This window comes from Aythya fuligula, chromosome 7 (assembly GCF_009819795.1).
Source record: "Aythya fuligula isolate bAytFul2 chromosome 7, bAytFul2.pri, whole genome shotgun sequence".
NCBI lineage: Eukaryota > Metazoa > Chordata > Aves > Anseriformes > Anatidae > Aythya > Aythya fuligula.
The window spans coordinates 23,679,867-23,705,212 of NC_045565.1; the positions used below are offsets into that span (position 1 = coordinate 23,679,867).

The 25,346-nt window shown below is 41.2% G+C and overlaps 1 protein-coding gene across 1 annotated transcript; it reads left to right on the plus strand.

The window, feature by feature from the left end:
- The first annotated feature begins 370 nt into the window (after positions 1 to 370).
- Positions 371 to 23,826, plus strand: OGA (O-GlcNAcase). The gene is made up of 16 exons (XM_032190866.1): positions 371 to 783; positions 4,314 to 4,365; positions 4,693 to 4,790; positions 5,986 to 6,116; positions 6,853 to 7,024; positions 8,081 to 8,179; positions 8,342 to 8,626; positions 9,150 to 9,308; positions 10,566 to 11,176; positions 11,531 to 11,705; positions 15,108 to 15,193; positions 16,062 to 16,166; positions 17,625 to 17,710; positions 18,687 to 18,879; positions 20,592 to 20,751; positions 21,514 to 23,826. Exons 1-16 carry the CDS (start codon positions 585 to 587, stop codon positions 21,648 to 21,650), a joined length of 2,748 nt encoding a protein of 915 aa, XP_032046757.1. The 5' UTR covers positions 371 to 584; the 3' UTR covers positions 21,651 to 23,826.
- Positions 23,827 to 25,346: the final 1,520 nt, after the last annotated feature.

Consider the following 25,346-nt stretch of genomic DNA (forward strand, 5'->3'; position numbering starts at 1 on the left):
GCGCATGCGCGGCTCCGGGGTAAACACTTCCCGCCCCACCCACCCCGCCTCCCCCCTCCGCGCCGCTTCCCTACACAAAGCCGACCGCGCATGCGCGCTCCCCCTCCCCGCACCTGCGTGCTGCCCCGCCGCCTCCTCCCCCCTCCCGGAGGGGCACTCCGCGCATGCGCACCGCGCCCCCGCCTTCCCCGCGCGCGTGCGCCGCGAGCTCCCCCCACCTCCCCCCTCCCCCCACCGGCCTTCTGAGCATGCGCGGTGCGCGCCGCGCACCTCTCCGCGCATGCGCGATGCGCGCCCCCCCCTCAGTCCGTGAGGTAACTCCCGCCGCGCCGCCCGCCCGCCCTCAGTCTCTCGGCGCCGCTCGGGCCGCACGGGGCCGGCAGCGCGGCGGGGGGCTTTAGGCCGCGGCGGGACGCTCCGTGCCGGTGGGGGCCTCTTCGCGGAGCGGAGCGGTCGGGGCCGGCTCCCCGCGCAGGCGCAGGGCCCCGTAAACAGGAAGCGGCGGCCTCCGGGGCGGCGGCGGAGACAAAGGGGCCCGGCCAGGCCCGGCCCAGAGAGCGGGGGTGCTGGCGGCGGGCGGCAGGATGGTGCAGAAGGACGGGCAGGCGGCGCTGGAGGAGCCCCAGGGCAGCCCCAACCCGGCCGCGGTGCCCGGAGCTGCCTTAGAGCCGCCGGGAGCCGCCGCTGCCGCTGCTGTGGGGCCGGTACAGGGGGGCGAGGAGACCGACACCGAGACGGAGACGGCGCTGGGCTCCCGCCGCTTCCTCTGCGGCGTCGTGGAAGGTGAGGGACGGAGGGGCTGCTCCCCTCCCCCTCCCCTCCTCCACCTCCTCCTCCTTCCCCCGCCGCCTCCGCCCCGTGGTGCGCGGGTTTTGGCCGCTAGAGAGGGCTTTGGGGCGGGGAGGAGCCGCGGCTGCCGGGCGGGGCGGCTGCTGCTGCTGCTGCTGGCCCCGGGGCGGCTGGGGCTGGGAGCCGCTCGCTGGCAGGGAGAGCCCTCGGAGGGGCGAGGGCAGGCCTGGCTGGGGGGCTGGGGCACGGCCGCTGCTCGCTTGGTGTGTTAAAGGGGGAAGAAGGAGGGAGAGAGGAGCTGCCGTGCGGTTATCGCAGCTCTGCATGCTCTTCCTGCACGCCAGAGGCTCGCGTTCAGTTTCCTGCAAAGGGAATAGGTGATCACAGAGACATCTGCTCTGGAATTAATATTAAGCGCTCCCTGTTCTCCGCAGTAATGCAGCGTAACGCTTTAATTGTGCTGCACAACGGTGCTTGTTCTGTATGCTGGCATAGGGGCGTTATTAAGAGGTTTAAATTGTTCTAGAAGCTTCGCAATAAAGGGACTTATTCTGTTTCTCAGTAATTACAGAATATACGTGTGTTTCTGGCAGGTTGGTTAAGGTAGATATTTGAAAGCCAGCAAGAAAAATGGTTTGCTCCCTACGTAAATGTTGGCTTGGAATAGCTCTGAATTCCTGCCGACTGCTATTATTTTTGTACCTATAATGAATCTCCAGCAGGAGACCAAAATGATTAACAGATGGAATAGAGTGTGAAGCAGGCAGTTTATCAAAGTCAGTATCTGCACTGCTTGCAGAATGCCTTTTGTTCATATCTTAAAAAGAGAAGGCCATTTGGCTCTAGCAAATGTCCTCGTGCAGAGCGTGCTAGGCCCAGTTAATGCCTTTAGTTTTTAGCATTGTTAGAGCTTAAATACAGTCAGCATGGAGAGAAATTCCTCGGCCTAGATATTAAACTTCTTTCCTTAAAGAAAGATGCTTTGGAGATAGGCAACAAAAAACAAGGATATAGATTGTGGCAGGGTGGTTTCTCACATTCCTGCCAGTATACCTTGACCGTGGTATCACACGTTCATCCGGGAATGTGTCAAAGCAGCTGTGTGTATCATAACCATCCTTTTGTTGTCTTAATTACCTTGTAGACCTCCTTTGCATGTGTTTTGGTGCAGCTGCTGTAAACAGAGGTGTTCTTGGCTACGCTGTAAAACAAAGCGAGAAAATGGCCCCTGCCCACTGAAGCAGTCTAGTGCTAGCCAGGAGCTTTCCGTTTAACCTTAAAAATGTGTACAGAAAAAAGGATTAAGGGATTTTAAAAACAAAAGAAGCAGTTGCGGTGAATGAGGTAAACAGTAGTGGGTGAAAAATAATGGTCTCTTTAGTGACGCAGGAAAATTACAGGGTTCAGAGAAAGCAGGGATTAACTTCAGGAGTGAGGATACACACTTGGACACGGTGCAGCAGTTACACCATGTCTCTTGTCTGTGTTAATTAAAGCAGTGAGCTGGAGAGCCTGCATGTTTTTCTTGCAAGGGACGTGGGGGGCAGGAAATAAGGGAGATATCAGGCAAGGATACTGGGTGTGCAGTCCAAGAGTGGGAAGAACTTGTAATGCGTCCAGTGCACCGTTCTGGGAGTAATAGGATTTAAGAGAGTCCTGGATGCAAAGCCATGGTGCTCAGCCTCCAAGAGATCCTAGCTTTTAATAATGGAGAGCGTGGCACCTGGGATCAAGTGTTTGACGTGATCTGTTGCCTTTGTATGACCCTGCCATGCGGTCTTGAGGGATCAATACAAAAGAGGTCGATTTTAGGTAGAAGCGTCCCAGGATTGTCATCAGCTGGTGACATCAGTAATGTAAGAGATGTGGTGACAGACGGAAGAACTGTATCAGTTCTGATTAACTTGTTCTCCTCAGCCTCCTATTGAACCAGGTTTTGGTGTGTTCTTTTTGTCTCGTTTTGTTTTATAGGAGGCTTCTGCTCTACTTCAATTTACTAGGTGTGAAACAATAGCATCGTAAGGAAGACAAATTGTTGTGCACGAGTTATGAGATGTGGGCGGTGCTGACTAGATATCGCAGTAATGCTTTCCGTTTGTGGATTGTTGAGCTTCCTCGGGGCAGCATTAGTAAGAATTAGATAACGAGTGAAAACAAGAAATTTGTTCTGGGTGAAATGATTTTGGAGTCTCTTACGCATTGCAACTGCTCTCTTGTTTGTTGCTCTGTTTAATTGCCCTTGGTTTGTCACCTAGCAGTGTCAGTGAGAAGCACTAGTTAGCCTTGCCACTTTGTGGTGCCAATTAGCCTAAGTTCACTTTCTGGGAGGCTAATTTTTAAAACTTGAGCCTGCTTTAAGCTTCTTAAAGTGAGTGTTGGTCACTTAGGTAAATGAAATACTTAAGACATAGAAAATGCTTCAGTTGCATTCAGGCCGTAGGAGGGCATTTTTGGCCTTGTTAAGAGCAGATATATATATATTTACAGTGGTGAATAGCTCTGAAAATGAAGATATCTACCTTTTGAACTGATGTTCTGTGGGAACTTGTGAGCTCTGTGTATTAGGAACATCATTCATCATTCGTGTTTGGAAATAAGAGCTTATTAAATTTCAGTGTTATTTTAATCTTGGGTCTTTGCACAGGCTGCCAAGCCAAAGCTTTGTTTTGAAGTGCCCACTTGTGATGGGACTGTTTGCACAGAGGTCTAAGTGAATTTACTTGAACAAAAATAGATTGAGAGTGCTTTTTAAAGTGTTATGTTTCTAGAATGGAAGGAATTTAAACCAGAATCCATTAAAATATTTGTAGAAATACATGACTGTGAAGATAGAATATTCTAAAATTACTTGTGTAGGTGTTTTTATATGATTGTTCAAAGACATTGTTAGCTTGTGAAGATGTGGGCATTTGGGAAGTAAAAATATCAACATCAGAGTTAATTTTGACAAGAAGCCTGTTAATCTGAATAAAAAGAATGAAAACCTAAGCATTTTATTGGCTCTTGCACATTTTAAATTACTTATCTACCTCAGTATGCATTTGTATACTATGTGTTTGTATTTAGAATCCTAATCTGTATCAACAGCTGAGTGTTTTTGAGCTGGTAAATATTTCCAGTATTTGTTATAATCAAATTACCTTATAGGTGTCTGGAGTGATAGCTTAATTAGGTTCTGACTGCTCAGTCCGCCCCTGAAATAATGCTGACTTGACTTGTGAAGGGCATCTGCTCAGGAATACAGCTTGGATTCTGAAAATTAATTGCTTCCATGCCCAAAACTATCAGGCCTTGAATCATAAGAAATTAAATATGTTATAATTGCATTTTAAATTTAGATCAGCTTAGTTTATTACACTTTCCTAATGCTGTGGAGCTAGATTTTTGTTTTTGCTTGGGGAAGCTTTTTGATGAGTGTTCAGAAGTAGCTTATTGGCAGAGAAGAAGATGGTTGTAATAGAATATTTCACAGAGCAGGCATTATCTAACATCTAACCGGATAACTTTAATCTTATTTCCTCTAGGATTTTATGGAAGACCTTGGGTTATGGAGCAGAGGAAAGAACTTTTTAGAAGGCAAGTCATGCTTCTTCTCGCTGCAGCACATTCCAGTATAATATAATCATGATCTTCCACTTGGAACAACAATTCTCTTCAGGCCTAACCTAGAGCAACCTTTTACGTAGTGCCTATTCCGGGGTATTCACCTTCCTATCTTGCTAATTGCATTTATCAGATACCAGGTGTATGCAGGGTTCATAAAAATGTGATTTGATCTTATAGCACAATATTCAGTGAAGAGGAAAAAAAAAAAAAAGGCCTGATAATTAAATTGAATAAAACATAAGATTTCTGAACTTGTAGATTGCTCTCTCAATTAAGGCTCTTATCCTCTGTTCTTAGACTTCAGAAGTGGGGACTAAATACATACTTGTATGCTCCAAAGGATGACTACAAGCACAGGATGTTCTGGCGAGAAATGTACTCTGTGGAGGAAGCGGGTAATTACTTTTATTTCCCCTCTGCACTTTTGATACGTAGATTGTTTTTAATGAATTGGTCACTGCTGCATACGCTTGTGCATTTAATCACGGTAGCCAGTTCCAAAAGTGAGCTGAGACCTGTTCTCAGTACCCTGCAGCTGTATTTAATGGAGTTATGTTAGAAGCATGGATTTGCTTCTTTTAACTGTGACTCCACAGATGAGTCCTAAAACTGCTTTTCAGGCTTTGTCTCAGTAAATTTACCTTTTTTTCAGGAAAAGGTTGCTTAGAATTGTTCCTCTGGCTCTTGATCATCTGGGCCATATTATGAAACAGAATTATTTGCTTCAGAAACTAAAAAGATTGAGAGAATAGTATGGCCTTCTATGTGATTCATTATGTTCTTGTCTCAGTGAAGAGAGTACCGGTTAGAAAAGCAGCTTCTGGCTAGTCAGAACATAAAAGATCTGTGTAAAAGGTGCTGTGAGGCTTTTTATCCACCCCTGGCTTTTACAGGATCTACAGTGGTATTTTTTTCTTGTGGGATTATCGTTGTCCTTGGGTGAGGGGAAAAAAGATACCCACTCGAAATTAAATAATCCTTGGATACCACTTTGAATCACTACAGAAATTTAGGGGGTACCACAAGATAGCTTCCAATAACAATATTGTTAAATGCTCTATAACTAATTCTTTCCATTTATTGCATGGAAGATTAATTTTTTTTCCTAAAACAGCTAGTTCTGCCCTGTGATATTAAGAAAGCCCTTTTCATGTGTACCAAGCTTCAGTCAAGGGAATAGCATGTGAACTAGCGTCATGCAGGGTGATATTACTGCATTGGATTGTCTCTTAGTATGCATGACAGAAGTAGAAAAAATGAGTAATGGTTCTAGAACTGTTGGCGTGCACGCCGTAGAAACAGACTGCATCCATATTTGTCACACAACATTGAGATCAAGAGAATTTTTATAATATCTTTTAAAAAATTAATGTGGAAAATAACACTGGGTCAGTTCTGTTCCTTTTGGTATCATTTCTGTGAACTCTTAAGTACTTTGGCACTCTTTACTGTGTTAGTTTTCAGGAATTTCAGCAAATGCCTTGATTTATTTTTACTGCAGTAACACTGGCTTCCGCACTTTAAAATTTACATATAATTGAGATTTGGTTATTGGAGCATACCTCTGAAATATTGGAATTTGATTTTCAGAGCAGCTAATGACCCTAATAGCAGCTGCACGAGAACATGAAATAGAGTTCATTTATGCAATCTCGCCTGGACTTGACATCACTTTCTCAAATCCCAAAGAGGTATCCACATTGAAACGCAAGCTGGACCAGGTAAATGACACACACGCTTACTGCAGTTACACTGCTGCTTCATTTGAAAACCTCGGTGCCTTACTTGCTCTTGCACGTTTTTCCTAGCTGCTTTGATGTTTTCAGCACTAGCATTAGTTCGGGTGCCCTAGTGAACAATTTGAATGGGTGCGTTTGGGTTATGTTGCAGAAATGACCATTGATCATCTAGATTGAAAATAAAGTCTTTTATCAGATTCTGAAAGCTGTTCTGGGGACGTTGTCTTCAGAATATTTTTAGGACCTCAAAGCTAAGACGCATTTACAAAGCAAGAACTCTTGTCCACAATAAATCCTTCAGAGGTAGACCTGACATGTATATATGCTTTGTTCTCGTAATTAACTCTTCTCCTTTGTCCGAATGCTGTTACGGAGTTAGTTTGCTCTTTTCCAGCTGTCTGTTCAGTGAGATCAGCTTAGATTGTAAAAACTGGAACAGATTGCAAGTCTTCAGAGACGTTGAGAAAAGCGGAGCGGTGGATCAGAGACAGGCGTTCATTGTAAACAGTTAACAAAGCCTGTCTTGTCTCTCCTGCCTTTTCTCCCCCGTTCCTGTATCTTTTCCTTTGTACAAGTTTATAAACTGAAGAATAATTCCTCAAATGTTTTTTCTATTTTTTAAATGTTTTATGCTCTTGTAAATTCAGATTAGATTTCAAAAGTCTATAGTTTGTTTTTGTTTCTTTTAATAAGCTTTTACTCTTGTCTCTTATATTAGGTTTCCCAGTTTGGCTGCAGATCTTTTGCACTGCTGTTTGATGATATTGATCACAACATGTGTGCAGCAGACAAAGAAGTTTTCAGTTCCTTTGCTCATGCTCAAGTCTCAATAACAAATGAAATTTTTCAATATCTAGGAGAACCGGACACATTCCTTTTCTGTCCTACAGGTAAAACGAGATGAATTCATTCAGGCGTAAAGGAGGGGGCCTGTTATCTGACTGTTAGAAAAGCTGGTTTAACATTTCATCACTGCTTTAAGGATTATTTTGGGGTCATATGAAGAAATGGACCTCTAAAGAAAGGTTGAAGTGGTTCAAATATATGTGGAGGTTTTTCCAAATCTGCACATCTCTGAAAAGCTTATTGCCAAGCAAAGAGGGCGGCTTGATAGAATGGTTCAGTAAGTTTGAACCAAAAACAAGGTTAAACTTACACTTCTAATTGGCATGTAGCAGTCTGTTTCCTTTTTCGTTTGGGATAGCTATTAGTTTGAGAATTTTTTAAAAATAGAGATACAGCACATGGCACCGAGCCTGCTGGAGTTCAAGCAGTGTTTGGACAACGGCCCTTTGGGGACCTCTGAGTTGGACTAAGTGATTCTTGTGAATTCCTTCTAACTCAGATATTCTCTGATTTATTTGCTTCTTTCACTGGTACCAAGTTTTAGTAAGATTACCTGCTTTTACTCATTACTGATTTGTTTTTTTTTGTGTCTGAAATATCAGATGACTCTCAGGTCTGATCACTGCTTTTACTTTTTTTTCAGATTTTAAGCTTCATCTAACACCTATAAGAATATCTTATTGTAAGGGTGACAATATTACTAGGTTTGGTGGCACAGGTTATTGGAAGGCAAATTCAGTTCAGTAGCCATGTAATTACTTTATCTCCTTGCCTGTGATACTTTGGTTCTGTTGCAGATTTCCTCTTTGAACAAGTCACGTTCTATTTTTTAAAAGTTTATTTGCACTTTGTAATCAGTCTTGTGGTTTCTAATTCTCTTGCATGTTGTCTGCAGTAACATGCACTTATTTTTTTCCCTAATTTTGATAGTTGAGCAATTTTTTACTTTCTGATGTTTTTGCTGTGTATCATTTATAATCTCCTTTCTATCTAGACTTGTTGGGCTTTGGGGATTTTATTGAGGCTTCACTTCTCATGTGATAGTGTATAGTCACACGTGTGCACCTTACTGATAAGTGATGTTCTCTTTTCCTTTGCAGAGTACTGCGGAACTTTTTGTTACCCAAATGTCGCCCAGTCTCCGTATTTACGGACTGTAGGAGAAAAGTTGCTCCCTGGCATCGACGTGTTATGGACAGGTAAAAGTAACTGGGTTATTTGTCTTAAATTCAGAGTTGGTGTTACCATAAGTCTTAAAAACAAAGAAACCAACCCAGCAAAAAGCCACCTGCTGTCCATCTACGCAGGGTGGGAGGTGTATATGCAAATCCTGCTGATTGATCATCCTGTTTCACTCTTAGGTCCGAAAGTTGTATCCAAAGACATTCCAGTAGAGTCCATTGAAGAAGTTTCTAAGATCATCAGGAGAGCACCAGTTATCTGGGATAACATTCATGCTAACGATTATGATCAAAAGAGGCTTTTTCTTGGACCTTACAAAGGTCGGTCAACCGAGCTCATCCCTCGACTAAAGGGAGTTTTGACCAATCCAAACTGTGAATTTGAAGCCAATTACGTTGCTATTCACACGCTTGCAACCTGGTACAAGTCTAACATGAATGGAGTGAGGAAAGATGTGGTAATGAGTAAGTATGCATAACTTCCTGCTGCAGCATATGTTTAACCATATACATCATACTGATTTTTGATTATTCTAGCCCTTTCTTACTGGCTGTCTCTTTTTAAGATAGCGTTTTCTATACTGTAAGTGAAGGATGATGGTTGCCTGAAAAATAGCAAGCATCCAGATTGTTTACTGAGTGCTTTTTATAATGTGCTACGGATGCTTCTCAGGAAATCAATAAAAGCAATGATAGTAGCTTAAATTTGACAGAAGTGACCATGGGTTTTATTTCATTGTAATAGAAACAGATCGGATTAAAAGAGAAACTGGATGCCAGAATGACTAATTTCTGTATCCTGTTCCTGGGCTGACGGAGGTGACCGTAGTTTTCTATTTTGTCTTAGTGGGATGTAATTCCTTGTCCTTCCTTGTGAAGTAAGGCTGTTTGAGAGCTCTTAAGTGACTTTTCTAACATCTTTTTACGTGTATTTTAAATAAACTTCGCATGTTAACGTTTTTTTTTTTTTATACACTTCTATCCGTAGCTGATACGGAAGACAGTACGGTTTCTATCCAGATTAAACTGGAAAATGAGGGGAGTGATGAAGACATTGAAACAGATGTTCTCTACAGCCCACAAATGGCCCTGAAGCTGGCCTTAACGGAATGGCTACAGGAATTTGGGGTACCTCAACAATACAGCAGTGAGTTTGATTTTAGTATCATTCTGGTAGAAAAATGTCATTAAATGACCAGTTCGTGTATTTAGATTAAAACTATTTTACAGATGGCAGCAATCTGTATACTTTTCAGTTGTATTTACTACCTTACTTAGTGGGGAAACCTTAATACAGACAGACGGCTTACATTCTGCAGTGTGCCTGTAGTGGCCCAATTGATCAGCTGAAGTACCAATCAAGTATGATCCTCTGACATTTCTGATACAAGACAGGGACGAGTTTGGATCTTGTTGGTCTCAGTTGTTACTAGACTTCCATGGGACCTCAGAAAATCGAGTAGCTTTTTTTTGAAGAGAGTATTACAGATGACTGTAAACAATAGTACTGCCCCAGAAGAGTCCACGTTCTCCCTGTTGCTTTGAGCTGGCTTTGTTTATTTGAGTTTCTGTCTCTAGAAACCACTTGGGTTCCTTCCAGCATTGTACACCTTTTTTTTTTTTCTTGTAGCAATGGGAGCTTGGTATCTGAGGTAAAATCTGTTTCTCTCAAACATAGGTTTTGGGTCATCAGAGTGCCCTTCTCTGATAACTCATGGTAGAGCTGGAAGAACATCTGATTTCCATCTCTACTCTATCAAATTATCCTTTTCAGCTGCTGTAGTGTTTCAGAGCTTTCTAAATCTCAACTGCAGCAAAAACATGGAATGAGGAGTGGTAGTCAAGGTGTCATTTTCTTTTGCATTCATGGAGTTGCTTGGGACGATACCTCTTAAAATCACATAGTCCAAATCCTCTGCTCAAGCAGGGTTGGCCAGAACAGGTTGCCCAAGACCTTTTCGAGCTGAGCCTTCAGTATCTTCATTTCCCTAGGTTAAAGATGTTTTTGTGATTGGAGTACTTAAGCATCCTTTTATTTTGAAGTCTATTCTCTATAGAAATAGAAACATCAGGCCAGTTGATACAGAGGAAAAAAGTTAACTTCAAAAGCTTTTTATTCTGTCGTAGTCAGAATTGATGCTAGCAGTACACATTAACTATTTTTTGTAACTTTTTTCCCCTCCTCCTTATCTTTGCTTAGTGGTTATCTGAAGGGGGAGCTTGCCAAAATGCGAAGTCTGTAGTTAGAATTACAGTGACAGAAGCCAATAGGCAAAGTGCCAGAAGGGAGCTGCACTGATTGGATGCTGCGACAGCAGAACCATCCATGATTTGCAGAAGTTGCTGTTTTGAATGGTAGTTGGCAGATACTGAAAACTTTAAACTTGTTTCTTCTTATTCTCAGGTAGGCAAGTGGCCCACAGTGGAGCTAAAACTACTGTAGGGGATGTAGGGCCTCTGGTGGCACCATCCTCTTTAAATGCAGCAACTGTGGTTACCACAGTTTACCAAGAACCCATCATGAGTCAGGGGGCAGCGCTGAGCAGCGAGTCACCAGCTTTGGTAAAAGAGGAAGAGAAGAAGCAATCTGATGAGGAGCCAATGGACATGGTTGTGGAAAAACAAGATGACGCAGACAAGAATGCTAATCAGATTTTGACAGATATTGCTGAAGCAAAGATGGCAGAGGAGTTGAAGCCAATGGATACTGATAAGGAGAGCATAGCTGAATCCAAGTCCCCAGAGATGTCTATGCAGGAAGACTCTGGTAGTGACATTGCCCCTATGCAGACTGATGAACAGATTAACAAAGACCAGTTTGTGCCTGGGCCAAACGAAAAGCCTCTCTACACGGTAGAACCAGTGACTTTAGAGGACTTGCAGCTTCTCGCTGACTTGTTTTATCTCCCTTACGAGCATGGGCCCAAAGGTGCACAGATGCTGAGAGAATTCCAGTGGCTCAGAGCAAATAGCAGTGTTGTCAGTGTTAATTGCAAAGGAAAGGATGCTGAAAAAGTGAGTGTCACCTAATCTTGTTTCTCTCCTTTTAAATCAAAATCCTGAGCAATATTGTCTGTTGTCTGCAATGGAAATGGATGTTCTGTTTCCTAGAAGCTGAAGGGTAGTGTGTAACTAACCACAGGTCACAGTAACTGTTTTAAGTGGTGTAGCACTGAAGGCAGCTCTGTGTCTGCATTTGGACAGTGATCCCTGTACTGGCTTCACTTCTAACAGCAGTAGAGAATACCTGCGAGTCACATGTGGTGTGATATTTTTGCTGATAGAACAAAATTAGCGAATTGCATAGTCATCCTTCATATGTAGACAAAGCCGTGTTTGATCTTGTGGATCTTTTGCCTCCATCCATAGATAGAAGAATGGCGTAACCGAGCAGCTAAGTTTGAAGAGATGTGCAGCTTGGTGATGGGAATGTTCACTCGCCTCTCCAATTGTGCCAACAGGACAATCCTGTATGACATGTACTCCTACGTCTGGGATATCAAGAGTATTATGTCAATGGTGAAATCTTTTGTGCAGTGGTTAGGTAGGTGCATTGGGAGCCACTATAATCCCAGATAGCATATCTTTTTTTTGTGTTTTTAATTAGCCCACGGGGAAAACAAAGTGTTATGCAGATGTGTTTTCTTGAACATGGGGTCTGGTTTGACCCTGTTTTAAAGGTTTTCCTGTCTCGCTATTTGAAGCAACGATGCTGTGAATTTGCTTTGGTATTAAAGTGAAGTCTGCTGGATGCTTAAGATTGGAGACCTTGATTTTCTTCTTGGGCTAATGAAACTTGAATCTCATCTGACACGTAAGTGTTGACTTTAACTTACTCTTGACTGAATGCACACTGGACTATGCCACGCAACTCCCTGGGTATCCTGGTATATGATTGGAAATGACGCTACGAAATGTGACCACATCAGCCACCTGCTGCTTGCTCTGTCGCGGTGACATTACTGCTGTCTTCAAAGGAACAATTGCAGAAGCGACCTTTCAGTGGGCCTGGCCAAGAGGAAGCCGATCCTCCCAGCCCTGTGCGCATGCGAGCTTTAGCGTAAGGCTATTCTGGTGCAAAATAGCTTCCTTTAAACACTTTCCAAATTGCCTTTTTTTATTTTTTTTTGCAGAGGGTGGAAACTGTGGAGCTCTCTAGACCGATTTAGTCTGAAACTTAAACTGATTTTTAAATGCGCTTTTTTTTTTTCTGAAAAATTTTTTGGGGGATCCTGAGTTGGCAGATAGCACCAGCATGGCCTGGGTAATTTTAGTGACCTCATTTCACTTTCAGGTTCCAATCCACCTGTAAGGAATATGCTGTGGACTTGCTTGACATACACAGCAGGCAGCAAAGCTGATGGTCTTATGTCACACTTCTTGTAGCTGTCAAAAAAAAAACAACAACTCACAGTGGTTAACCATTACACAACCTTGGTCCAGTCCTAGTGTTTGGATTGTCGTTAAGTCATACTCTTAAATGCTGAGAAGTTTAAATAGGAACAGAGTAGAGATATTAAGTCATCAAGTCAGTTCCAACTCAACAATTTCATTAGTTTTGTGCTTATTAAATATCTGATCTCTGTACTTGTGGTTGATTAATTGAGAAAGAAAATGAGCTTTTAGAACTGCCTTAGGCAAAGTACAGAGAAGAAAACTATCTTGGAAGGGAAGCCAGTAAATTAACATCTCTGCCTTTAGCGGGTATGTATTCTTAAGACCAGTGTAACACAACTCCCCCAACTTCACTATTCTTGCTGTATGTTGACCTTCACCTATGAAGAATACTCTTCTTTTGACAACCTAATCTGTTTAAAACTCTAGACCAAAGCTTCAGAGGACACAAGAATCACTGCTGTCTTTATAAAGATTGAGAGCCCAACTTATTACTTGCATTTCAGAATTTTGGCTGAAATAACTTCTGTTATTCCGTGTCCCTGTAAAGTTGGATTCAAGTCTTAAATGCATCAGATACTTGGAATAGTTTGCCTTAAGCTAACTCTGTAAATACCAGCTCTTAACTTTGGCACTGCCCTTTGCAGTACTGAAACCGGCATTAGAGAGTTGAAAAATTAAATTTAAGAGTTTTTGATGCATACTGTTAAATAGACAGTTAAATAATGCTTCTGTGAGAGGAGGTATTTTTGTCTTTAACTTGCATTTTATCATTAATATGAGTACATACGGAGCGAAGTACGTGCCAAATCCAAACAAATTAGTTTTCACAATGGTGTGCTTAATGGTCCACTGAACATTCATTTTTCACCTCTCCTCCCAAGTCCAGCTAGCATTCAGTCCCTTAAATTAGTGTGGCTGTACAGTACTATGGATTACTAATGACTTCTATTGTCTTCTTCCCCATTGTGTACAGATGGGAGAATCCTCAGCACAAGTATCTTCTGCTATTGGATGGACAGCGCCAGATGTTCGCAGCGCGTCGTCATTAATTAATTAAAATGGAAAGGTTTTGTCTGTGAGGCAGCTCAGATAGATTAGATATGTGATAGGCATGAACTGAAGTCACATTTGCGCAGCGACTAAGGCATTAACTATGTTTTTCATTTATACAGCTCTTCATTCACGCAGCTCCTTACTGTAATAATTGGAAGTGCTAGTTAAGTTGTAGTCTCAAAGGAGAGACAGATACTGTCTTCCAAGTTATTGACTAAATTCCCTTGTGAAGGGAATTCTTTTATGTGAGAACTCTAAAATGTGGGAACAGACTAAAATCAAATTCTGATTTTTGGATCACTTCTGATATTTGTCCATCCTTAGGGTAGTTTGTATTCATATTCCTAAACTCTCATAAACGTCAAACTTGGCACACTTTGGGACTCTCTGACTAGCACAACACACTTGTCTGTACTGATCTAGGACTGTTACTTGAACAGGAGTTAAACTGCTGTCTACAAAAGGAAAAGAGTATTTGCGCTGCTCATCTTGTCAGAAAATTAGGCAGGTAATTCCCATTCGAGATACTGCACATCTTTTAAGTCCCCCAGCAGAGTTGTCATTTACGATGGCCATCGAAGGCTGTGGTGCCTTGCTAGTGGAACAGTATTAAAAGTCAAACAGCTAGTGGAAGCTTCTTTTACTAAAAAAAAAAAAAAAAAAGTGTAAACTAATGCTGAGCACTTTTTAATGGGCCTGCTGTGGCTGGTTGTTCAACAGGGACCCTGGTTCCTCTTGATATGCTTGAAGGCAAAAAAACAAGAGGCTGAAAAAGCAGAGCTAGTATTATCTATGGCAAACAGGATGTACTAGTTTAAATAGTGGTAACTGGAATTAACTCACAGCTTAGTTTTTTTAACTTGCCAACAGCATTGTGAAGGTGTGGCCAGGATTATGTAAATATGTTTAGTCTCTTTGAAGAATGCTGTTTCATACAATTGTCCTGGCTGTCCGAGCTGTTCCAGACTGCACATATTGCCGGTCCTAGTTTTCTGACAAGATTAGAAACAATAATTACTAAAATGTGACTTCAGAAAGGTCCATTTCTTTCAAGGGGCTGTGATAATGGGATTTTATTTGGTCTTCAGCTGCTAAAATTTACAGCATTAGTTTTTGAGACAAGCAGCTTCCAAGATGTTCTCTTTTTGGAAACGAAACATTTCTGCCACGAATGGGCAAACAAAAGAATGTACAAAAAGCCTGGTGAGGTGGTGCGATTGTATGTAGCACCATTCTTGTGCTTTCTGGTCCGGAATGAGATGTGTTATTAAAAACTAGTTCTTAAAACTAGTCTGTTACATAACATCAAAAGCTGCATGTAGTGCATGAGCACAAAATCTGTATAAATTATACATTATTACAGCCTCTACCAAACCCCTGGACTATAGCTCAGTTAGAGAGCTTTTTCCACAAGTGTGTTAGTTTTTTGCACATGTAAGACACCCAGGAAATCCCCCTTCTCGTAACATTCTCCGCTTGGATCTGATCTCAACAGGGTGTCGTAGTCAATCTTCAGCACAGTTCTTAAGTGGAGACCAAGAACCCTGGGCCTTTAGAGGTGGTCTAGCAGGAGAGTTCCAGGTATCAATATGACTTCACAACTGAATGACATTTTCTTTGTTTTATGAGAAACCTTTTGTTGCACATCAGAGGTCTGGAAGGATTGGTCTGCCGAAGGCTTTCTGGTCCAAAGCCCATTAGCCTTACAGCTTGGTTTAAAATAATTTTCCTCCCCTTTCTACAGTAATTTCTCAAGGAGATGCTGCCTGTCCCACGCGCATGCGAAGCGCAGCGGCTTTAGTTGTACATTTCACATTGTTTCTTTGCAGGTCGCACAGCATTTTTATCTGCGCCCGCAATTGCACAATGCGCGCATGCTTGTCTGCCAATGGGAATTCCATGAGCAAAAAAAGGGATAGTGACGCAAATTTTGGCTCCTCTCTAAATAAAGCTGTAACGCCTTTTGTTGGAAAGATTTCAATTGGCAAATGCTCAAAAATCTGTTTATGCCATGTTCGAATTTGTTCATGGATTTTTCAGGTGCTATACTTTTCCCCCTTCACAGGTGCTCTGCGCGCAGCAAATTGAATCAGCGCATTGCTTTTGGGATAAAGCGTCTCCTCTGGCCAGTTAACCCTCTTCAGACCAAACCTTTCCTCCTGACATTCTATGTTCCTGTGCAGAGATAGTGTAGATATGATTGGTAAAAGTATTTTAAAGTAGATAAGATTAACAGACTCTTAATATGCTGTTTGAATTGCATATTTTAAAACACCAATTGGATATTTCCTATTCAAGTAAGGTCTTTGCATTTGTAAAGCCTACCAACCCCACCTTCTTCTGGGGTGCCTGCAAGTAGCAAATGTTAATTTGGGAGTCTGCAGTGCACGCCCAAGAGCGATGGGTTGTTGGTGTTCATACACTTATATCAAGTATTTTGTTTTCACAGCGTTTGCTACCTATTGATGGGGCAAATGACCTCTTTTTTCAACCACCTCCGTTAACGCCTACTTCCAAGGTGTACACCATAAGACCCTACTTTCCTAAAGATGAGGTAACTGCTTTTGGCTCTTATTGTTGTTACTGATACATTTAATGCTGGTTCCTACTGAGTCCCTTCAGCCTGTAACGAAACAGATATACTGATATCTTGCACAAATAAATGCAGGCTCACAGGAAAATGGAGGTTAAGTGACTTGCCTACCATTCAGCAGCCAGCTGTACAACAGTACAGCTATACCCACAGCTTGATTCCCAGTCTCCCACCATACCCATCCCTTTTTTTTTTTTATGTGATGCCTTACTTATTTCTGAACAGTAAGTTAAAATTATTCCCTGCTAGTAGTGGAACTGTTGCTGTGGGAACACACGCAGTGACTTAACTGTAGAGGTGGGTGTGTATACCTGCTCACTTAGTAATCATTCTGGTAATTCCTGGTGTTTTCAGAGCTACGTAGGCAGAACTTTGAGTTGATACTGCATCTCAAAGTGTAGTTGTGAAAGTGTGTTATTTCAGCTATTATTCAGACTTTTCTAACCGATTTTTGAAAGGATTTTTAATTAAGTCTGTCTTGGAGCATTTGATTTTTGAAACAGGAATTTTGTATTAATCTTCGATTACAAGAGTTTTTTTCCCCCCATGTCCCTCAACAAATCTGTAATGCGGCTTCATTCATACTGTCTCAACATGAATACTTTAAATTGATGGGGCAAGTCAGCACCCTTTATGAATATAATTTAAACAATGTAAAGATTAATGTGGCTTAAACTTTGCTTTTGCAGCTACCTTGAAATGAAACATGTTTAATTTGAAACATAACTGTCTAGGTTGTTTGCCCCAGCCTAATTGAATCCTGACTTTGAAGCCCATCAGACAGACTGAGCTATCGTATGAAGACTTGTCTTTTGTCTGCTAGCTTTCGTCTAGCTCTGTCCTGTACTGTTCATGGGCAGCAAAGTGGTCCTTTTCAATACCTTAATTCAGGACTGTACTTAAGCTACTTCTGTAAAAATGTGAAATGTGTGGCTTTTCTTATATAAAACGTGACTGATTCAAGTTTTCCCTTTTGAAGAGATTCAGCTAAAAGCTTTATAAATTGAAGAAGTCCATCAGGATGCACCTGTCCTTCAATGGTTAAATTTATTGCACTGAAACCTTGAAGATCTTGAAAAGCAATTTTTTTAATCAACGGTATTGTGATGTGCACTGAATGGTAACTAATACTCAGGATTAATCTCCTGCTGTAGCAACATGGAGGAAGTTGATCCCCAGCTTTTCTTTCCCTGCCATTGAACTTAACCACAGTGTTTTTGATAGGCAACTTTGAGTTAACTTTGAAGGAGGAAAAAAATAATTAAAAATCAGTCCTTTCTTATTGATGTGCACTCCTGTTCTGTATAACCTGTATTTCTGTCAGTACTAGTTTACAATAGAGCTCTTAATGAAATCTCTAAAACAAAATTGTTATCCTTTGAGTTCAGTGACTTAAAATCATCTGCTCTCTCCTCTTAGGCATCTGTATATAAGATCTGCAGAGAAATGTATGCTGATGGAGCTGATCAACCTTTCCATAGTTTGCCAGACTTAATTGGAGACAAGTACGTATTAGAAATGAACAACCTGACAGAAGTGTTTCTGAAGGGTGAAGTCCTGACACCGAATTTAATTTGAATTTTAAGAAGTATGCATGTGTATGTAGAACAAAAACCTCTTCTGATTCAAAAAAAGAAAAATCTGCACTCCGTAGTCCTTAAGAAATTGAAGTTTTAGTTTCTGAAAGATACTTCTATCACTTATGTGCCGGTTTATGCTCCAGTCACCTGCTGTGAGCTGTTAGAAAGAAGATTGAGCAGAGACCTCTATTCTGAAACGTGTGCATCATAATATCATATTGCTTCAGATTTTGTGAAAGTATATCGTGCCTGTCTGTAGTCTGTGGTTACCCTTTGGTATGTTTTGCAGCCTCGTTTGGTTCGTGGTTCTTCAAAAAATTTAAAATTCTTTTTGAGGACCAATCTACCAGTCAGCAACCTGAAGTTTTTTTCTGAAATACATTTTATTACTTGCCTGCATTGCCATTTTAAAACAATGACAAGTGAGATGAAGGTTTTTTAAAAAGCATTATAGCTCATTTCTACTCATTCTGTAGCTCAAGATACTTTGAATATTTTTACTGTCTCGAGTGATTATTTTAGATGGAACTCTTTTATAGAGGCTGCTCCGTGAGTGACAGGAAGATAGTTACAAGATGATGTGTAACAGGTCTCAAAAAACAAAAAGAACAGGGAGGTAATAGCAGCAGATAAAATGACACACAACATGAAGAAAGTTTGTCTGGTGAGTCAAAAGAGCAGTATGTAAAGAATTAAATTGTGGGATCCTGAGCTGCTGCTGCTCGTTGCTGAGTTTTGACAGTGTATCAGTCTGCTAATTAATGCATTGTAGAAGCTTAATTGCATTGCTGGAGGACTGTGTCGCTTTTTTGGATGACCCCAGAGTTTCCTCCAGAGTATCTGAACAGCATACCTGTTCAAATTCATCTTCTGACTGACTGAATTTGGATGCTTTCTGCAGGTTAGTGGGAGGTCTACTCACTCTCAGCCTGGATTACTGCTTCGTCTTGGAAGATGAGGATGGCATATGTGGCTATGCTTTGGGAACAGTCGATGTGACTCCTTTCATTAAAAAATGCAAAATGTCTTGGATCCCTTTCATGCAAGAAAAATATACTAAACCAAATAGTGACAAGGAGCTGTCTGAGGCAGAGGTTGGTATAACCCATGAGATAAGAATTGTGTGCTGAATTGTGCTCATCTTTCTTTCAGAGGCAGGCCTTTCCATTTATTTTACATGTTGTGCAATTCAATTTTGATATCTTTCTGTAGTCTTTGAGCATGGTGTCTGGTATCTGTGACGCTGGTATTACTAACTACAAGTCAGATATACTTGTGTGCTGTAATGTGCCCATGAGGTGTACTTCAGTAGAAATGGCTGCAATAGGTATATGGTAGAATTTGGGAAGTGCAGAGTGAAAGGAACTTTCAAACCAGGAAGGAATCTTAGCTTATAAAAGACTACATATTTGAAAATAAAGGATCACATGTATTCTCCAGCAGTATGGGGTATCAGTTTCTGCATTCTATAAGCAGGGCCAAGGCCTGAGAGTCACATTAGTTTAAGTATGGAAACAAAATGAAAGAGCAATCTAGTTCTTGATGTTAAAATCCATGAGGTGGTTGTGATAGCTGTAAACAGTGCATGTAAAAATGACATCTTGCATATAGCAAGTGCTAAAGATCGATATGTTGAATTGGTTTTGGAAGAAATTAGGAAGTAAGGTTACTGAACTGTCAGAAATCATGAAAATTCTAGTTGATGCATTCTTTTCAAGAAAAGAAATCTGCTTAATGTTCAGAAATGCTCCTTATTTGCATGCTGAAGGAAGTCTGGACAAAGCTGTAGCAGAAGCAGGCACAGAAACATCACTTCTTAGCCTTTCTTTCCCTTGCAAGCTTTGGGATGAACTCGCAGTCAATGACAAAATGCTGATAGCGTAAGAATTAGGAGTTGCCCTTTCATTCATTCACTTAAAAAAAAAAAACAACTAACCCTATTGTGAAAATCAGCCACTACTTACATGTATGTTCAATAAAGGAGAAAGGGAAGTAGTTTTGTTTTTTTTTTTTTTTAAACAAACAAAAACACCAACAACAAACTTGCAGCAAATGGTGTTCTTTCCAAATGTCACTGTTCTTGAGTTGGGTATGACTAGAAAGTGTAATTGCTCAACTACAGTTGTTGAAGTGGTGCTAATTCTGCAGTTTATAAGTTTCCTGACTTTATTCTTCTACATTGCAGTGTGTTGAATCAAGGGGAATGTATTTAAACTTGATCTGAAAAAAAAAAAAATGCACATAAGTTACTAATGTTATGAGTCCTCGTGTGACGAAGCCTTAATTCTGGCTTTTACGACAGCAGCTTTTAATTCCATGAGAAACAAAGTTAGGTAGATTTTTTTTACTTTAGCCAATGTTCCCTAAAGATTTTAAAATTCAGTAACCAGCAGGGAAAATGAGTGTGTTTCATTTTGGCTTTGTCTACTTTTGTTTTGCCTCATGCAACTGTTCAGTTCCCATGTTATCTGATGTCATGCTCTCAAAAACCTTTCAGGGCAATTTTGGAGCCTTTAGTGATTAACAGTATCCTTCAGTGATAAAGCTAGAAACAAATTTGTCTTTGTTGGGGCAGACAGTGTAAATAATTGCATAGGCCTTAGAGATGGTTCTGTGCTGCTGTGAGCCAATGAATATGTGTGGAAGGAGGATAGGGCACTTAAAACTAGCCATCAGGTAGACTATCAGGTGTAGCTGAAAAGTGTGCTGATTTAGAGGTGTACTCACTGAGCAAAACAGCTTTCCTTAAAGCCAAATGAAAATGAAAAGCTGAATAATGAATGTCTGTTTCCCATATTCTTTTCAGAAAATAATGCTAAGCTTCCATGAAGAGCAGGAAGTGTTGCCGGAATCATTCCTTGCCAACTTCCCATCATTGATAAAGATTGATATCCACAAAAAAGTGACAGATCCAAGCGTGGCCAAAAGTATGATGGCCTGCCTGCTCTCTTCTCTAAAGGCTAATGGTAAGCTTATTGCACTCAGGATTGCTTGCTTCCTAATTACATGTTAGTTGTGGGATGCAGGACAAATTTGGGATCATTACACTAATATGCTGTTAATCTCAGCCTGAGACTGGATTCTTAACATAGTTGGCACTCTGGATTTAGGTAACTCATTATAAAAGACTTTTGGATAGTTAACTTATGCCTCTGTCTTCAGTAAGAGGCAGCTTTTTGCCTTAGCTGTTATCCTGCAAATTAGAAGATAGGAAGAACTGAGGGAGCAATTTGGCAATGAAAGCACGTTTTGTTGCATCTTGAACAATACACAAATATATCTCCTCTGCTGGCAATGGTGCTTATTTGTGGCAGTGTGCCGTGGTGAATGATTACCAAAACCTTCGATATGGAGAAGTTCTTGGCCATCTGCCTCACTGCACACCTGAGGTTCACAGGTCTTCTGTGCTATTTGGTACCGTCCTGTAGTGCTCTTTTCTCAGTCAATGTTAGGGTTTCAGGATGCTTTTGTGTGAAATAAGATGTTCAGAGGGAGGTGGTTTGTCCAAACCAACAGGATACCTGCACTACGCAGTCCCTTTGGGGAATAATGGTCAGCTACATTGCCATAAATCTGGTCTCTTTGGGGGCACTGTGCTGCATATGGAAATGGATCAGTGATTTTTATTGGGTTTAAATGTCAAACTAGGTGGGGGCTCTAATAATACTTGATGTCTGTGCTTTTTACGATAATTCTCCCTTACTGTTTTGTCTGTCTTCCCTCTTCAGGCTCCCGTGGGGCTTTTTGTGAAGTGAGACCAGATGATAAAAGAATCCTGGAATTTTACAGCAAGCTGGGTTGTTTTGAAATTGCTAAAATGGAAGGATTTCCAAAGGATGTTGTTATCCTTGGGAGAAGCCTGTGAAGCGCTTGACAGTGAACTGTTCCAGTACTGTAGTCCCTTAACAGCTGGGCAGGTAGTGGTGGGGATCTTCATATGGTCTAGCTGCACAAAGCCAGCAATAAGCCAGCTTGGTAGAGGGGGCTATGCGAAAATCACCCATCACACGTGCAGACTATGATTTGTTGGAAGGGGATAATGCTGCTGAAAACACTGTTTTAACAAAGAGAAACCTTGTCCTCTCCTGGTCGTGTGTGAAGTGCCAAGGAATCTTGCATGGGCTATAGCTTCTCGGAGGAATCCCTCTCAATCGGCGTTGTGGTCGACAACAGTTCTCTGCATTCAAGCATCAGAAGTGGTCTCTATCAGAAGTACCTGTAAAGATGCAGTTTTGTTTCTGTTGTAGAGTAGGATGCAACTGGAAGTTGCGGAAATGGGAGGGATTACTTGTGTCAATCAGCAAATTTAAAGATAAGTAGCTACAGTTCTGTTTTTGACTATCTTTATGCTTGTTGATAAAGCAATGACCCATTGTCACTTCTAATGACCATTGGTTCAAGCTTTGTGCTTTGTTAGGGACAAATGTGCAGTGGTCTGTGGCAGAAGTCACTTAATGACAAACTTGTAAATTTCAGTGTATATAAACTTAGCTGTATGCTGACTAACTTTTTGTTTACCAGTTTTTGTAACTTTTTCTTTTAAAAAGTGAAAAGGTATAGGTCCAAGATGGCACTTTTGAATAACAAAACCACAATGGAGAGCGAATTTGTCCTCAGCACTGACCTGTTTTACTTTTCTTTTTACACTGTGCCTCGTGTCCAGGGCTAGAAACTGACCATCTTGGGTAAGGGGTGCTGATCCCAACGGATCCTTCCTTCAGATGTCAGTTTGTTCCCCGCAAGGCTGCCGCTGCTCGAGGCTGTCATCTTTCTGGGACTGAAACAGCAATTCACAGGGTGGTCTGCTGAACCTGTCAATTTTGGTGGCATTAGTACAGAATTGTGGATGGAAGATGGTGAGAGGGAGAGAGCTGGCCCACAGCTGGGATTTATCCTTGGAACAGTCACCATGTTTCAAAGCCTGTTCGTACTAGTTTGACTAAATCAGGGTCTTCAAGTCCTGCACATTTGTATCAGATAACTTTTCTATGAGAAATGCCACAATAAGCACATTTTTACACATTATTTAAATGGTTACCTACTTTTAAATGTTCCAAGAATTTAATGTTTTTATCCAGGTCTGACATGTTTGGCTATGTGATAAAAATCAACATGGTATGGGATCTGGTAGCGAGGTAGTTGTGTCATTTGTGAAATGAGCATTTCACAGAAGTCCCAGTGTCCAAGACATGTGATTGGCCAACGGTATGCACCTCGCAGTACCTTGCTTCTTTCACCTGCTGCCATCAGCTGTCTTAATCTTCCTTTTGAAGTTTCCTGGGGTATTTCAGTGGTGCGCAAAGGAAGTTCAGTTCCTTATATGAGCTTCCATCTGCAGAGAAGTTACGCAGCCTATAACAAACGGCATTAAGACTACAGTAATGTTGTCTGCAACCTGTAAGGAGATGCTGTGGTTGGCCTTCCGGTACAGTCACGTGCAGGATTATTTTTTTTTTCCTTTGCAGAATGTGAACAATTTTTTAATGCGGTAGCAAAATATTTAAGTTGCAACAAGTTCATTTCATTTTTTTTTAGAGAGAGGTACGGGGTTGTGCTATGGGATTTCATGTAAGTCAGAGCTGAATGCCACTAGTTTTTAATCCAGCTTTGAGTGCATGTTGAGTAGCTGATACCTTGGTTTATCAGGTGGGAGAGGTTTTTTTTTTTGTTGTTTGTTTCTTCATGGATACCAGAGTCAACTTATTTTATCTGGATTCATAGCATTACAGCATAGGATGCTTGTGGCCTTATTTCTTGGCTCTTAAGGAACTGCCACATTTTCTCTTCGTATGACTTTGTTATTATTATAGAAGTTAATTGTATAAGCCTATGGAATGTCAGGCCAATACCATCATTCTAGGATTGTAAAGTGATACGTTGACATATCTTTCATGGTTAAGAATTTTCATTAAGGTTGGAATGCCACTTTCATTAATCTGTTTTTAGATCAACAGTATCTGTAGCAGAAAAAACGACCTGTAAAACTGTATTTGAAGACCATGCAAGAAATAGAATAAAAATTGAGAAGTGAATGTAAATAAGAAACGTGTATTTTTGTTGTGTGAGGTTCCTGAACCAAAAATGCCTCGGCAGTGTGTTGCATCACACCATGTGTGATCAGCTGTCACAGAAGCTTCTCGTGGGTTTTGGTGGTGGCAATGTTGCATGGTGGACACTTACCTGTGCTGATGCTTATCATAGCAGATCCTTCAAAAATATTCACTCCAAAATCTTCAGAGTGGCAGTGCTCAATTGAATGTTACCTGTTTTTGTAAAAATCTGTTTTTTTCAAGGCAATCTTTGGTGTCTGGTAAAGCTGGTGGGAACTTTGTTGCAACATCACTTGTTTACCCTTTCATGCCTTTTTCTTTCCTAGCCAGCAGCTGGTTTTTGAGAGTTACTGAAACCCAAATCAGCCTGGCAGCGGCAACAAAATGAGGAAGAAAATACCCAGGGAATGGGCTAAAGCAAGCAACTTCCTGCATAGAAGAATTACCACCAAGCAAAAGAGATCAGTTTTACAGCCAAGTAAAAGGGTGTATTTAATTATTTAAAAAAAAAAAAAAAAAAAAGCTTTTGGTTAACGGCATTTCACAAGAATGGCTTTAACATCCTTTCACCTGCCATAGAAGTTCACGGTTATGTGTAGAACATAATATTCAAACTAAGTAGGGAGATAAGTAATTAAAATCTTTTCTCCTAATCCAGTAAGCACATGTTACATTAAAATGATACTTTTCCCTCAGAATATCAGGTGTTGCATGTAGCTATCTGTGATGTTGCAGCCTTTCTCGTGAAGTTGCTGCAGAAATGGCAGTGACTTGGCTATGTCCAAAGTAAGCCAACTGCAAAAATGGGAAGGTCTTGGATCACACCATTCCTTCCTCAAATGCGTGCTGTGAATCAAGTATGCAAAAGCAATTGAAAATACAGGGAGGCTGTTTTGATTAAATGCAGCAGCCACTGCTCTGTCACGGAATTAGAGCACTGAAGAGATCACTGAGCATGGGAAGTGCTTGAAAATTGGCATAAGTGTTCTTCAATTGATTCAGCAATGAAATGAAAATTACTTGACTAGGTAAGTATTGGCAGATAGCCTTAGCAGCAGAGGAAATAATCTCTCAAATTAGCAATTGCAGCTATAATTGTGTGTGTGTTCTTTCCTTGTTGTAACAAAGTGTTCTGCTCTGGGACTGAATGCGTGAGAACCCACATCTATCTGAGAACTCACAGGTAGATCTGATGGTAGTAGAGCAACTGCAATGGTTTCTGAATTGAAAATGCTCTCAAAAATAAATGAAATAGTGATCTTTCATTTGCTTTGTACCTCTTAACATCCGTTCTAACCTGGATTATTTAATGTTGAGTGGTCATCTAGTCCAGCCTTCTGTTCAAAGCAATATCAGCATGTGGTTCAAATCCAGTTGCTTGGGATTTTGACCCTCGGTTCTTTTAAAAACATCAGAAATCAGAGCACTGCTCGTGTTCTGTTCCTTGACTGTCCTCATGGGAGGGTGTTTCTCTTTATGATAATCAGCTTGCTGTCCTGCTGAGCACCTCC